The sequence below is a fragment of the Hibiscus syriacus genome, unplaced genomic scaffold, assembly GCF_006381635.1.
Source record: "Hibiscus syriacus cultivar Baekdansim isolate YM2019G1 unplaced genomic scaffold, ASM638163v2 tig00110322_pilon, whole genome shotgun sequence".
Taxonomy (NCBI): Eukaryota; Viridiplantae; Streptophyta; class Magnoliopsida; order Malvales; family Malvaceae; genus Hibiscus; species Hibiscus syriacus.
Genome location: NW_024062681.1, coordinates 20,030 through 36,697, shown reverse-complemented (window position 1 = coordinate 36,697; position 16,668 = coordinate 20,030). Strand labels below are relative to the sequence as shown.

The following is a 16,668-nucleotide window of genomic DNA, read 5'->3' as shown; positions in this document are numbered from 1 at the left end:
TTTTACAAGCATCTAATCTTGAGAAAGTTAAAACGCATAGCTTAACTGGTGGTACATGAGATCATTTTGTATTATTATGCAAAAGGTTCTGGAAATGCATGTATTCTGAAGCTAGCAATGGTTTTACCCATAAGCTTGTATGGTTGGGAAAAGCTAAAACTTTGGAATTCATAGAAAATCACAGCCATTAATAGATGACCCAAGGATGTTGTCATTTATCAAGAAGATTGGTCAGGGGTACTGGCAGGCCTCAAGAAAGAAAGAAGTCAAAGTCTTGTCAAGCCAAAAGTTATAGTATTGAGAGTATCAACTGGGGTGAACTGGTGAAATGCTCTATGCCCAAAGCGAAACCGAGTTCCACTGAAATCAAAGGGGATAGTATTCTTTCGAAGAAGAAAGTGGATTAAATTGCATACATCGTAGGCATGAATAGGATCATGACATTGCATGATTATTTTAAATGTTTGCAGATTTCCCAACGATAATCGAAGATTGATCGAGTCTTATACTCTCTGAAGAAATAGGGAGCAGACGCGATTGTTGAAGATTGTTCGAGTCTTATACTCTCTGAAAAAATAGGGAGCAGACACGATTGTTGAAAATTGTTCGAGTCTTATACTCTCTGCAGAAATATGGAGCAGACACGATGGATGAAGATTGTTCGAGTCTTGTACTCTCTGAAGAAATAGGGAGCAGACGCGATTGTTGAAGATTGTTCGAGTCTTATACTCTCTGCAGAAATAGGGAGCAGACACGATTGATGAAGATTGTTCGAGTCTTATACTCTCTGCGGAAATAGGGAGCAGACACGATTGATGAAGATTGTTCAAGTCTTATACTCTCTGAAAGAATGGGGAGCAGACACGATTGATGAAGATTGTTTGGGTCTTATACTCTCTGAAGAAATAGGGAGCAGACAAGATTTGTTGAAGATTGTTTGGGTCTTATACTCTCTGAGGAAATAGGGAGCAGACACGATTGATGAAGATTCTTCAAGTTCCTACTCCCTAAGAAAGAGGGAACGAACCCGTTGACAGAAGATTGTTCGAGTTCTATACTCCCCGAAGAAAGAGGGAGTGAACTCGTTCGCAGAAAATTGTTCGAGTTCTATACTCCCTAAAAATGAGGGAGCGAGCTCGTTTTCCGAATATTTTTAAGTCTCACTATCCCGAAGTTGCGGAAACGGATTAATCTTTTGAATATTTCATGACCAGACAAATTTGTCCATCTATTGATCTTTGCTCTATTCTCGTTACACGACAATGAGCAAAGAGGGGCAGCTGTAGACGCTCAATTTGTCCGGGGTGTTATTCGTGTTTAATCGGGTTTTATTATTGTTTTTATTGCAATTTCGGTTATTAGCATAAATTTGGTATTATGTAGTTATATATATATATACGGATAAGTAATTAAATAGTTAAATAATTGAATAATTAAATATATAAAATATGCCCTAAATATTGCCATTTTTGTTACAGGCCGAACCAAACAATTAAAATACAACAGGCTCAAGCCCAAAGTAGCAGCCCATTTGAGGATACCCTAGACCCGTTAGGGTTTCCTGTCACCATCTCCATGCGCAGCTGAGCCTCCACCGTTGGATCTGGCTTCATGATCCAACGACTCTCAATCCTCCCAGAAGCCTCCACCGTTAGATCGGAGGTGATCCAACGGCTCCTAACGCACTCGGAACTCCAAGACAGCACGAACCAACCGGGTGCTACCCACGTGAAGTCTCTCGGGACTGTTCCCCATCGCCTGTGCCCAGGCTGCTCGCGCCCGTGACTTGCTCGCTCCAGAGCCCTGCAAACACACCAAACGAGAACAGAAACAGAAAAGAAGAAAACTGGAAAGAAATCTATCAACTAGAAATATAAAGGAAAGGAAGGGGGTAAGGGAGAGCCCTCGGTCATCGGCAACGGAGAGGAACAAAAAAAAGGGAAACACCAATCCCTCAGTCATAAGAAAACAACAGAGAATACAACCCAAAAAGAACACAAAAAAAACGAAATACCCAGCAACCAGCAACCATAGAACACAAACCCAAGGCAAGACACTTACCCTTTCGATCCAGTAACTTTCGTCACTAGAAATCCACACCCCGTCTGCGATAAGGTAAAACCTTTTGCTTCCCGTTCATTTGGAGTCGTGCATGTCGGTTTTAGGTCTCGAGCTTTAGGGATTTGGAGGGTTCGGTGTAGATTTGGTCATATGTTGGCCGGGTAGTTGGATGGTGGCTCTCATCGGAGTCTTTTGGGGAAGGAAAAAGGTCGCGATGGCCGTGGTTTTTGTAGGTCTACTGGAGAGTGAAACAGAGTGGGATTCGAGGGTTTGGTTTGAGTCATGGGTTAGGGTCGCGTTTATTTTAGGAAGAGGTCTGCTTCGAGTTATCGTCGGGGCTTGTGTGGCTCCCCATCGGAGCCGTTGAGCGACGGAGGCCGCGGTGGCCTTCTGTTTCGCGTAGGGTTAGGCGAAGAGAGGAGAGGGATTTGAGGAAAACGGCAGGGTATCTGGCAAAGGTTGAGAGAAAACGGCTGAGAGTTGTTTAGGGTTGAGAATAAAATGAAGGCTAGGTTAGAAGATACCCTAATGTCTCATATGCTACCACGCCAAAACGGCGTCGCATCATGTAGGTTCAAAACGGCGGCATTTTGATGTTTAGGGGGAAACGGTGCGTTTTAGGGTTAGATGGTGTAGTATCTGTTTGGGTCCTCCCAATTTCAACCCGTTCTGTTACAGTCCCTAACCGAGATTTGTTGCAATTTTAATTTCGGCTCTTAATTTATAGCTCATCTTATTTTAGTCCAGTTACCTATGTTGGCCATTTTGTGCAAATTTGACATTGGCTATGTAATTTCGGAAATGTGCATTGTGATCCTGTATGGCACTTTTGTAATATTATGCTTGCAGTGCATGGAAATGAATTTTTATGAAATGAGCCTACTGTTTAGTTTCTTTATATTTTAACCCTTGTTTAACTTTTGATTAGTATGTTTAGTTTTGATTTTATTCATATTTAGTCACTTTTTAAAATATGTATATATCTATATATATTTTAATTTTGTAGTTTTGCATGTCATGTTTTTATTATTACATTTAAGTCATGTTTGTACATTATACGTTAACATGTGTGGTTTATTTTTTTATTTTAATTTTTTTTTTAAATTAAAATATATGTATATATTTTTTTCTTTTGTACATGATATTTTAATCATAATATTTATTACTCTTTGCATGACATTCAATCAACATAATTTGCATGATAGCCTCACGTGAATAACTCGATCTAATCACATAATCGGAATTAAGGGTAATGCCCTTTTAATCTAAAATTATCAGAATGGCTTTTCTTAACTTACAAGAAAGTTGTTTTGACGATTTTAAATTAAAATGGTATCCCGTCAGTAACACCTAATTAAATTTGGATATATCATTGTAAAATTTGGGAGCGAAAGAAAAGAAAATATTCGACTATTTAAATTTTTCGAGAAAAGGTCGTTAGAACTGAACTAAAGATCTGGTCTCGATATTTTTAAATAATCGAATATCCTTTATCTTTCTAATGACTTGGTAATTTTAATTAAATCTGTTTTGTTCCTTTTCAATGTTTCAAATTTGCATTTTGTTGTCTTAAGGGATCATAAATCAAATTAAATTCGAACTTGTGAAATTCGTTGCAAAGACAATAATTAATCGACGAGGTACCGATTTAGGGCGTTGTGGGGGTGCTAATCCTTCCCCACGCGTAACCGACTCCCGAACTCAGATTTTGATAACGCAGACCTTAATTTGTCGTTTTAATTAAAATTAATTCTTATTTAAAATGACAATGTTTTTGGGTGCCCAATCACACCCTAATCAAAGATTGGTGGCGACTCCTCGAACCTTATATTTTTATCGTAAAGGAATTTCCAATTTTCTCGAAACGAGAGGTTTTCTAAAATCGCACTGTTTTTAATTAAAAATCCAATTGAAAAGATAATAACTAAAGATGATGCGGTTTTCCAAATCACCCTCGCCCCCGTTTAAAAAAATCGTTTCGACACGCTCAATTATGATTTGCGGTTTGTCGATAGTCTGTCAATAACTTGATCCCCTCTTTTAGTTTGTGTTGACGAAAACGGGTAAAGAAAACGAAAGAACACGAGAATTTTACGAGGTTCGGCAATGTGCTTACGTCCTCGGTGCCTAGGCGGCGCTAGAATTTTATTCAATGATATTTTAGGTCTAGGTTACATCTCTATTTATAATAGAAAACCCTGGTACATAATTACAAAATTAACCCTGTACCGTACCGCGGGGGCTGCGCCCCCGCACCCTCAACCCACATAATTCGTAACCCCACAACGAGACTTTCTTTGTAAGGACAGTTGATGTTCGCTTCGCTCACTCCGCTCCATCTCCTGTCCTCTTTACTGGTATATTTATGAGCCATACCTAACAGTTTGTTTGCTAATGCAGTCAGATTTACCTATATCTACTTTTTATTCGAGTTTATTTGGCTAGGTTTTTAACATTTTCCTTATATAGTCATTGTGATCTTAAATAGTTAGTTTCTTGTATTAATGATTATAAAAAAATATTCTTGTTATGTATTTTAATTTACGATTATAATTATAAAATTTTATTATAATTTGGATATTCTTTCAATTTTAATAAAATGAACGACTTATATTTTGTAAAAGAATTTATTTGGTCCATTAATATCACCCTCAAGTAATTTAAGAATGGTATATAGAAATCGGAATAACATACAACTAATGACGTCATTCACGACGATTATATCATCTTTTCTTGAACAAGCACAAAATTCAAGTGATAAGAAATTAAACTATAATAAAATTAATTTTTAATATAACATTTTGGTACTTTACGCAAACTATCGAGTGTAACCATAACTTCATTTTAAAATATGAACAACAATCGATCATTCATCCATCCAACTCAATTCACAAATATGTAATAAAAAAATTCTAAACTTTAAAAGCTAAATCTCAAACTTGCAACATTTGAACTAACTCCTAAAACTAAATCCGCCCGTAGGATCAGTTTAGGCGTCCCAATTAAATATTTGCATCAATAACTTCTTTATATTTTGACTTTCTAATCTGTGATATATATTTATAATACTAATCGTAGAATCCAAACCCTAAATTTAAGATGAATTAATTAATCTCAAGATTTAAAATTAATATCTCATCTACACACGATCAAACCAGACAGCATTAAATATAACTTTGGAGCAAGATCGCCAAGCAATTAAAAATAAATAGAACTATAAATAGGGGCATATAGGTTAATTCATGAAAACGTTATTTAGTACTTTTGCTTCGCATAATTATTTCAGTCAAAACCAGAGTTCCAGGTTGGTAGAGTCAAGGAAGCTCAAAATAATACTTATTTGTTTATCAATTTTTATCTACTTTGAAGGAGCGGAGAAAGAATTCAAGGTTGAGAATAGAAGATCTTCGTTCAATTTAATCCAATCCCATAATAAATAGCTATATTCATTATCTTCAATTGCATTTAATATTAGTTCATATATTAAATAATTCTTAAATTATTTTATTTCTATATATAGGGATAATTATGTGATTCAAATTTTTTTGAAACTTATTAAATTAGATTAGAAATTATCATGTATTTTAAAAAAAATAAAACTAAATAAATAAAATAGATAAATGTATTTTAACTCTACTTATGAAATTAAAAATTTTCTCCATTCATGTTGATGTATCAAATAATAATTTTATATTTTATTGTATGTAAATAAACTTATTTATTTATATTTAATTAAATTTTCATTGTGAATAAAAAAATTGAGATTTCACTGAAATGAAATAAAAATGATAAAATTTTATTTTATTTTAATTTTAAACTTGAATAATTTATTTATTTATTAGTAATGTTCTACCCTCATTGATTTAATGTATATGTAGATCGGATTCCAGCATAGAGATGAGTGTTTTGCAGCACATTTCGAGGAATTGGATTGCTTCCGGTTTACATTACCAATTTAAAGGAAAATTAAACTTATTATAAAAGAAAGAAGAAACTTACAAGCGTAGAAGCCTCCCCAATAAGTTGAAATTTCAACAAACAACACGCTCTCTATTTTTATTTTTCCTTGGGTTTCATCACCAAATCTAAACTCGAGACACTAATAATTATTATATTGATTAACACTCTCAATCAAACAAGAGCTTTATTTTCATTTTTTTGAAATTATTTAACATATTATTTTTATTGTAATATTATTATTTTAAATCTATATTAAATGCTGATAATGACGACTAATTACTTATATATAATTTATCATTGAACAGACAATGAATACGAGAAAAATAAGAATGCAGATATAATTACAATTTCATAATATAAGATTTATATTATACAAGATGATGAAAAGTGATGTATGGGGTTGAAGAATATGGTAAGATTTAATGTTAAAGAATTGGATAAATTAGAGGTACGAATTAGGTGAGAGGAAATGTTGATGCATTGACATGTGGTGGCCTTAAAGGAAGGATAAAAAAGACGATACCAATCGAGTGCTACTTGGAGTTCAATAAAAGGTAAAAGAAATGGGGAGTCTGAGAAGTAAAGAAAAGATAAAGATACAACAACCTGAACAGTTGTGTATACATATAACAAAAACAAATAAATTAAGTATTTATAAATAAGAAAAATGGATTTATGTATTAAATAATTTGTAAATAAGCAAATAAATAAATAATGAATGAGAGAAGAAATATTAATGGCAAAGTATAAGGTGGCAGATACAAACATTGAAGGAGAACTGCAATGAAAATAAAAGGGGGACCTGTTTAGTTGGGTAGGTCTGGGATTTTATTAATGCCTTCAACTCTCTTTTTTTTTCTGATTTCTTTGCTTTTGGTGCAAATTAACACCGCAAAATTAAACTTTAAAAAAATGGGGTTTGAATAAAATATATGATTTTGCATTTCGGTTCAGTATATGAAACCAATGCGATTGCAGGCAATCATGATTTTGATAGTGAAATAGTAAGCCAGCCATTGCCTTTGCCTTGCTTGTGTTCATTGTTTCAGGGTTAATTAAAACCCTTTCCACCACCTCTCTTCTCTCCGCCATTAAAGCTTTATAGACAGAAGAAGAAAAAAAGGAAAAAAACCATTGTTCTTCATTTATTTTCTTTGTTTCTCTGGTAGAAAAAGTCCCAAGGTAAGGGAGAGTGTTTTTTACCTATATTTTTTTATAGTAATGCTTTGTTAGCTTCTCTCCTTTCACCTCTTTCCTTTGGCTCTGAATGTGATAATAATGGCTTCCAACACTAACATTATTGCTAATAAGAGAGGAGTTTCGTCTCATCTTCATCTTCATCTTCATCTTCGTCGTCTTCGACATCTTCTTCTTCTTTTCTCTATCTTATTTGCCGCGAAATTCGATCTCGTTTCGGGCTTAAATTACACGAAGTACAGTAGGAAAGTGAGTAGCTTGAGGCTTGAAAGAATTCAGAAGCACTTGGAAAAGATTAACAAGCCTGCTGTCATCACCATTGAGGTACATATTATATACATATAAATATATAACCCTTGCCCTAGACTATATTTCTTGTTTTTTTTCCTTCATTGTTCTCATGGATTTTTTTTTTTAAATCAGAGTCCAGATGGAGATATCATAGATTGTGTTCATAAAAAGAAACAGCCAGCTTTGGATCATCCTCTTTTAAAAAATCACAAGATTCAGGTAAATATATTAATTTTGAAAAGTCGAGTTTATTAGTTTTGAAAACCTTGCTGAGTTTTAATGGTGAAATACGTGACAGAAAGTTGCCCCAGAGATGCCAAAGGTGAAAATGTTGAAAAACGATGAAGATAAAAGAGATTCAAAGAGGAGAGAAGGAGAAGATTTAGTATGGCAAATGTGGCATAGGAATGGAACAAGATGCCCCAAAGGAACGGTTCCCATACGGCGGAGCACAACTCATGATGTTTTGAGAGCCAAGTCTTTGTTTCACTTTGGCAAGAAACAATCTACCATCATCAACCCTACGTCTCGCCGGACCGACGCGCCTGATGTCGTTAGTGGCGGCGGACACGAAGTACGTTAGTTTATTTACTTTTTTTATAAATTTAAATTAAAAAATCATCCCATTTATAAAAGAAAACAAATTAAGAGAAATTGACAAGAACAAGTAGTATAAAAAAGGGCATTGACTTGCTAGGGTTTTATTTTCTAAAAAGTTTAATGACCCTAAATTAATGGATAAATTTTTTGATTGAAAATAAGAAAAAGATGTGATTGATCATCTTCTTGAAAATGAGCTGTTGGCCTTTCAAAGTGAAATGGGATTTTTAAATTTTCTTTCAATTAACTAATTACTTTTTTCCTTAATTATCGTTCACAAATCTTCTAATTGCATGAATATAAACATATGGGTCCCAAAATATTAATTTTGGGGGACTAGTATCTTTCACCTTCGATAGTTCATTTTCTCGAAGAAAGTAAAAAACGAATCGCAATTGGATGGTGATTGATGCATGTGTACATTTTCTCAGCATGCGATTGCATATACGGGAACATCCCAAGAGGTTTACGGGGCAAAGGCGACGATAAACGTGTGGGACCCATCAATCCAAGAGGTCAACGAATTCAGTCTATCACAGATTTGGATACTTTCGGGATCATTCGACGGCTCTGATCTCAACAGCATCGAAGCTGGATGGCAGGTACTCCTTCCATTTCCTGTCCTTACATGCACGTAATTCCATACGCCGTCCTTTTATTATTACTATAGTACTTATTAACTATTATTATTCTCTTCTTTCAATTACGAAATAATGATAAACAATGATAACTACTATCATTATTAGTATTTATTCACTTTAAGATTCTTCTTTGATTGTGCATATTGTTATTTTGTTTTAAATTATTTTTCCATTTCTCATTTATTTATGTATGTATATTGAAAATTAATTCAAAATAGATCATTTTTATAAAAAATATTTTAAAAATATTAGATATACTAAGAAAATGGGTACGATTGATAATACACCTATATGTTAATTATATGGTTTTTAAAAATTAAAAAAAAGAAAAAAAAGAGTGGTTTTATTTTATTAACATAATTAAACAAAGAAAAAAAATAAGGTATTAGAGTTTTCTGAAGTTTTGATAATTCTACTAGTCAGGTCAGTCCGGAGCTTTATGGTGACAGCAGGCCAAGATTGTTCACATATTGGACGGTGAGTTCTTTATAACTTCTCTTTTTTTTTTCTCTCCTAAAATTATAATTTTCACTAATTTTATTATACAATTTGATTTATAGCATAAAAATAAGATAAAGAAATTATCATTTGATCTAGTGATATAAGATATAAAATCTTTTAAATAAAATTTAGTATTTAATATCATTTACTCTCGAAGTTGTGTTCTTTAAAGCTGATTGGCTAAACCATTCTTTGAAGCTAAAGCTCAATCAAAACCAAATCTAAAACATCCCATAATTAGATGAAACCAACAAGGGGTCCATTATTATTGCGGATTCTTTAAATTAACTTTTGTGGGCTATAAAATATTCCAATATATTAATCTAATAGTGAGTGATTTTATTTTTAAAAAAATATTATATAAATTACATCTCAATAAATATCTGAAACATTCAACAATACACATAATAAGTCGTGTACATATGTGGTGTTTTATTTTTCTATCCGTCATGTAAACATATGCACAGATGTTATTCCTATCGTATTTTCCTATTATGTCAACTTATATCTATATTAACGCTATAGAGAAAAACAATATTCTGATTGTTTGATTTAAGCTTCTCAACAGATTTTTTAAATATGTTGAAGTTAAAAGACTTCATTTATTGGGTGGAATTCGGCATTTATTTGTTAAGGATAATATATTTATGTTCATATAATGACAAGAACATTATTATTTTTTCTAAATATGAGGTAAATACAAGATATCTTTAATATTTATAATACGATGTATTTATGGTAAGTTGAATATTTTTAATTTGTTTAAAAAAAGATAATAATCAATACAATTATTTAATTTGTTTGTGCAATTATTAATAAGATTAAATTCCTTTTTTTTTCTATTATTTGCAGACTGATTCCTATCAAGCAACAGGGTGCTACAACCTTCTATGTGCAGGCTTTGTCCAAACAAATAGTAGAATTGCCATTGGGGCTGCCATTTCTCCTTTCTCCCAGTATGCTGCAAATCAATATGATATTACCATCCTAATTTGGAAGGTAACTAATTTATTTTATAAATACTATAAACTTGTAATTTAATTCAATTGATTCATATATTCAATATTTAATCGTAATTTTTCTTTATCAAATTTAGGATCCTAAGCTAGGAAATTGGTGGATGGGATTTGGTGATAATACCCTAGTAGGTTATTGGCCAGCAGAGCTGTTTACTCACCTAGCAGACCATGCCACCATGGTGGAATGGGGTGGTGAAGTAGTGAACTCAAGGGCCAACGGCAAGCACACATCAACGGAAATGGGCTCCGGTCATTTCGCCGAAGACGGATTTGGAAAAGCAAGCTATTTTCGAAACCTAGAGATAGTTGATACCGATAATAGCTTGACTTCGGTCCATGACATATCAACCCTAGCTGAGAATACAAATTGTTACAACATCAAGAACTCTTACAACAACGAATGGGGCACATATTTCTACTACGGAGGGCCCGGGAATAATCCACGGTGTCCTTGATCATCATCATCGTTGTTATTATTGACGTTTGGTCGATTTTATGATAAACTATTATTTTTTAGATGGCGCAAAAAATATTGTCAAAATATTCTTAATTTTGTGTAAGTATGTATTATGCTATTTCAACTCTTGTTTTTTGCTTTGCTAAATTTAGTTGGCCTTTAATGGCGAGGAAGGAAATGTGTATTATTAGTTAAGTAAGACAAACGGCAAATATCGCACTTACAATCATGGAAATAGCAATGTTTTGGGAATAGGTTATGGTTCAATGTGATTTTTCCCTTAATTGTAACATTTTTAGTATTGTTCCATTACCATAGACTCAAATCTTTGTTTGACTAAGCTAATTAAGTCTAAGCTTTTAAATTGGTAAATTTAGTTGTATTTTTGAAAAAACAGATTTAATTTAATTGGTTAATATAAATAATTAATTTAGATTATGTTTTTGGTTTTAAAAATTGTTAAAGTTACAATTAAAAAATGACATATTCAACAACAATCAATTCTTCTAATAAGACGATGTACTAAATTCTTTAACCAATAGTAGAGATTTAAATATGATATTGTAAGTACAATAAATTAGACTGAGAGGATGATTTTATAATATATCTCTATAATATTCAATTAAAATTAGTCAAATCATATGTATAAACGAACAAAAAGAATTAACATCCTCAAAAATTATAAAAAAAAAATTAAAACATTCATAACTTAATTAGGATTTTGGATTTCAATTTTGGCAAAAAGGTTTAGGGCATATTGAAAAACACAAAGTGAAGGAGGAGCATGTTATTCCCAAGAAAGGTAGAAAAAGGTAGGCATAATATTAAATTGATGGAGGCAGGAACAAAAGAAGCGAATGGGCAAGTCAAATGGATTTCAGGAAATGAAGGCTGGCAGTTGAGTGTAGTGGCATCGTATTCAATTTCATTCAATGTTTGATGTTGGGGAATGAGCCTTTTTCATTTACTCATTTTATATTTTAGGATAAAATATATAAATAATTACATTTTTGGATTCCATTGAAACTGGTTAATTAGTACTATTACTGCAAGATCTTTTTAGCTTGCAATAATTTTGTGATAATAGATTTAACTATCATTGTATATACTAATTTTTTTAAAGATTTATCCTAATTTAAATCTTCTAATGTAGATTTATTTTAATTTACACTTAGATATATAATATTATATAACCATAGATTATGGTTATAATTACTTGATCATCTGAACTTTCTGATTTGGATTTTTGAAAATTACATTTATTTTATTAAAGTTTGATTTTAGGTGATTAAAATTGGGATTAACTGAAAGGAATAAGGATGTTTTGTTTAAGGAAAAAAGAGATTAAAGAAATAAGGATGTTTTGCAGGCCTAAAGCAGGCTTAAATTGTAAATGACTTTGAACCCATTAAAGTATTGGATCCTAAACAAGCTGCCTGGTCCATAGTTTTACTAGTTTTGTAATATATAAAAATTCCATAGGGTACTTCAATTTGTACATGTATATAATCAAGATTTCTATTGTTGATGGATCAAGGAGCAAGGAGGTGAATGAGGATGGTCGTCTCCCTAAAAGTTTTAAATTTATATATATATTTTGGATATTTTTTTTATTTTCTATTAAAATTTATTCACCATTTTCAAAATTTTATAAATTCGCGTCCCTTTAAAATTTTATAAATTCGTCATTTTTAACATAAAATCTTACTTCCGTTATAATGTGTTGCCCGTGAATTGTGCGAGCGACTTGAGGATGAGAACAATTTTGTTCCGGAGAAAGAAAGGAGATAGGTCGTTTTATGAAATACTGAAGAAATTGTTCCGGAGAAAGAAAGAAAGGAGAGAGCAAAACAACGCTGATCAGTTCCTTATGATACAAAAAATAAAATAAAGACATATTTTTACACTAATATGTATTTGGATAGAATTAAAGCAGACTGATGTGTGTGTGCTTCAAGCCAAAACAGAAGCCATCGAAATGGGCTGCGTCAAAGGTGGTCATTACGAATGGCAAAAAAAAACCTGAATCCGACCGGGAAAATCGAAAATTGAATTAAACGGGGATGGGGATGGGGATGGGAAAAAATCGTTTATGTTAAACGAGGACGGGTTTAGTAATATCCGCCCTGATTACCTGGCCCGATAAATATTAAAAATTATTATTATATATATATAATATTAATAAATTTAAATTAAATTAAAAAATATATATAATATTTATATATTTAATTTAAATATATATATCCGGCCCGATACCCGTTTAAATAACCGTTTATGCTAAACGGGGATACCCGTTTCCCCGCGATTTTCCCCGATTACCCGATGAAAATCCCCGTTTAAATCCCTGCAGTTTTTTAAACGGGGACGGATAAAATTTTTTAAACGGGGACGGAGACGGAAGGACCAATACCCGACCCGAACCCGGACCGTTGCCATCTCGATCCTTCTTAAATCTAACAAGAGTTGGATATAACGAAAAAGTACAATGTATTTATAAAGAGAGAACTCAATATTTAAATTTTAGAGATAATATTATTAAAATTAAAAATTAAAAACTACGAAGGAATAAAAACAAAAGAAATTAATTAACGTCTTCACATGTTTCCTAAAAAGATAATAAAAACATCTCTATATCTAACCAAAACTTCAAATTGTATAGAGCGTACTTGTCATAAGCCGTCGGCCATGCAAAGCTGCGGCCCAAAACTTAACTTCCTTGTCCGGACATGTTTTAGACTAATACGAAAACGTTCAAAATAGTAATAAAAAAATTGAAAGATACTTTTACATGTTTAATTATATTTAGATTTAATACTGTTGAAAGAAAGTTGTTGAAGGTAACAAAGTAATCAAATAGTTTTTCTCATTGATAGGTCATTCATTTATTTTTCTATTTGTTTTTTTATCGACGGTGACACCGATTTTAATATTAGTGATTGATCATAGATATTTTTTTATTATCCTTTTATTTTTTTATTTTTTAATAAATTTAATTGTATAACATGTTTTCTTCTATCTTTTGACACATTTTTTGGCCGTTTAAACGTTGTTTTCACTCATCTTCTTTTAAGTATTGAATAGACATCGTCACGACTGATTAAGATGACACTTATTTGTTATATTGTTGATATTTCCTACTTTGGATTTGGATACCCGTTATGCGTTCGTGTATAGTTTTTCACTTCGGTCGAGTTTGATTTGCAATTTTTCGGTGGTCTTTAAATAGCTTGATCCTTTTTATGGTTCGTTAGCCGATGCGATCTGATATGTTTGTATCTATCTTTGTTCGAGTTTTCTTGGTTAGATATTAATATTTTCTTGTATGATCTTTATGTGATCTTAAGTTACTAGTTTTGTTTCAATGATTATAAGAAATTGTCCTAATTATGTATTTAATTTACGATTATGATTGTAAATATTTATTGTAATTTAAAATATTTTTTATTTTGAATAAAATTATATTATTTTTTTTATAAAAAAAAAGATTTAATACCGACTTTATCCTATTTATTTTAATATTTTTACTATTTTGGTAAGTTTGATTCCTCAAACTTCATTCAGTATAAAATTATCAGGTCCTGGACCTTTAAAAAATCACGAAGTTTTATTACATGATATTTTAATTAAAAATATAAAAAATTAAATAAACGCATGAAAATGTACCAAAAATAAGAATATATGTTTTTATTCATATTAATTAAATGCACCGGCAGCTAAGCTAGCCTTATTGTTTTTTCGAGTGTATATATATATATATAAAGGCAAAAAACCAACGACCAGCTGTTACTTAGCCATCTCATTCCTTTATTTATTCTCACCCTCCTTTTTATTTTGTTCTGCTTTGAATTCATGCGAAAACCTCAACATCAGAACCAGATTCATCTTCTAGTTTAAGTATTACAGTCGAAACCAATCCTTCTGCTGCTCGACTATCTGAGCTGGGTATTCAATCATGGCCAAAGTAAGTACATATATATACTTTTTTGTTCTTTTTAAAAGGAAGAAAAGAATGATGTTTTTGTAGGTATTCTAAATTGTTGTGGTTATGGTAGATGAGGATGTCCAACAGGAAAACATATGTTGAAATTTGATGCAGAAGAGACTTGTTATTTGGTGAGAGGTAAAATGAAGGTTTATCCAAAAGGGCCATATTAATTTACAGAATTTGGAGCAGGTGATCTTGTTACTCTCTCTCAGAATCTTACTTGTACTTGGGATGTATCTGTCGCCATTGATAAACACTATCAATTTGCACCTTCTTCTCCATCATCATAATTCAACCTTTATTTGTATATATATATATATATATATATATATATATATATATATATATATATTAAAAGATGGTATACGACTAGTTATACTGGTGAGATATACAAAAAATATTTCAACACCATCTTATTTTAGTCATCAATTTCTCAAAAAATATTTTTTCTTCTCTATATCAAAGTATTCATATTTATTCTCAAAATATTCAAACTTTATGTTACGATTCACAATTAAACGATGAACTATAATCAATTGTCACAACTATTGTAACAACCCGAAAATTTGAAAAAAATATTTAATTAAGTAAATTGGCGAAATTGAGGATTTAATTGGAAGTTTTTAAAACTTGTAGTCTGTTTTAAAAAGTGAAGGAAATACAGTGACCAATCATTGAATATTTTCAAAGAGTGTCGGCAAAATTTTTGCTTATATGCGTGCAAATTGATTCTGGTTTCATATCAGAACAATTTGCTAAGTTTTAACCCCTACGCATCTCAACTTCCAACCACGATTCCGACGTCGTCCGACCTCCGATCGTTGTTTTGAAAACGCCATCGTGTTCATCATCGAGCGAGGAATAAACCCCTTAAATTAACTGAAATGAAACACTGCCAAACGTCGTGAATTTTAAGTCAAAGTCTCGTTGTTTTTTTAGCACCATCGCCGAGAAAATCTTAAATTCATCACCGATCGTCGCTCGGTTTTCGACACCTCCCGTACCATCGTGTTCCTTGTGCCGTTCCGAGTTCGCCGGTGTTATCCTTGGTCTCTATAGACGGCGGCGCGTGAGGAGGTGAAGCGGTCAAAGTTTTTGATTTGTTGAAATCGAGCTCTCTGCCGTCCAAAAATTTGAACTGAGCTTTGTAAGTATCTCGAAATCGCTCAAAATGAATTTTAGAAATTTTTTCGTGATTTATTGGACGCCGTTGGAGGTCCCACGCGACCCCACACGCTAATATTGTGCGTGGGGAAGACTCGGCCGCAACTTGATTGGTCTGAACCGGTTTGACCGGTTCGAACTGGTTCGACTCGATCTGTTGACCCGACCCGACCGTTGACCGGGTGATATTTTAGTAATTATTTTGAAAATGATGATATTTGGTAATTATTTTAAAAATGGTGTTATTTTCGTAATTTTTTTTTAAAAAAGTGATATTTAGGTAATTATTTTAAAAAGGTTGATATTTCGTAAATATTTCTTAAAAGGGTGATAATTGTGTAAAATGGTTGATCATCTGTTGACCACATTTGACCAGTTTTGACTGGCCATTAAACGACCGTTAATCTTTTCCGAGTATACCTATCCTGACATTTTTTTACGTCTTGAATTTGTTTTTGGGGTCTGTTTCACCAAATTCAAACCCGAAAGTCTCCAAATCAAAGTATCGTCAGTCAAACCCGTTGACTTTGATTTTGACCAAGAATTCAAAATTTTGGAAGGTCATACTTTATGTTTTTCGACGTCCTGAATCTGATTCTGAAGTTCGTTTTGCCAAATTCTTACCCGAAATCCCTGAATCGAGCATGTGAACCCAAAAGGCTTAGTATTTTAATATTTTGATTATTTATTTGAGTTTTGGTTAAGAAATTGATTCAATAAAGTATTTTATGAAGGTACTCATGTTTCACCTGAGCGAGGATCAGTTAGGTCTAGAGTTGTTCATTCGTCAGA

At 32.3% G+C, this 16,668-nt stretch overlaps 1 protein-coding gene and 1 pseudogene across 1 annotated transcript; both read left to right on the top strand.

Annotated features, from left to right (window-relative positions):
* The first annotated feature begins 6,886 nt into the window (after positions 1 to 6,886).
* Positions 6,887 to 10,748, top strand: LOC120117895. Its single transcript, XM_039138064.1, has 8 exons — positions 6,887 to 6,897; positions 7,035 to 7,542; positions 7,642 to 7,728; positions 7,808 to 8,083; positions 8,541 to 8,711; positions 9,174 to 9,227; positions 10,104 to 10,250; positions 10,348 to 10,748. The coding sequence occupies exons 2-8, from the start codon at positions 7,300 to 7,302 to the stop codon at positions 10,723 to 10,725; spliced, it is 1,356 nt and encodes a 451-aa protein (XP_038993995.1). The 5' UTR covers positions 6,887 to 6,897; positions 7,035 to 7,299; the 3' UTR covers positions 10,726 to 10,748.
* A 3,827-nt stretch (positions 10,749 to 14,575) lies between these two features.
* Positions 14,576 to 15,002, top strand: LOC120117893 (annotated as a pseudogene).
* The last annotated feature ends 1,666 nt before the right edge of the window (positions 15,003 to 16,668 follow it).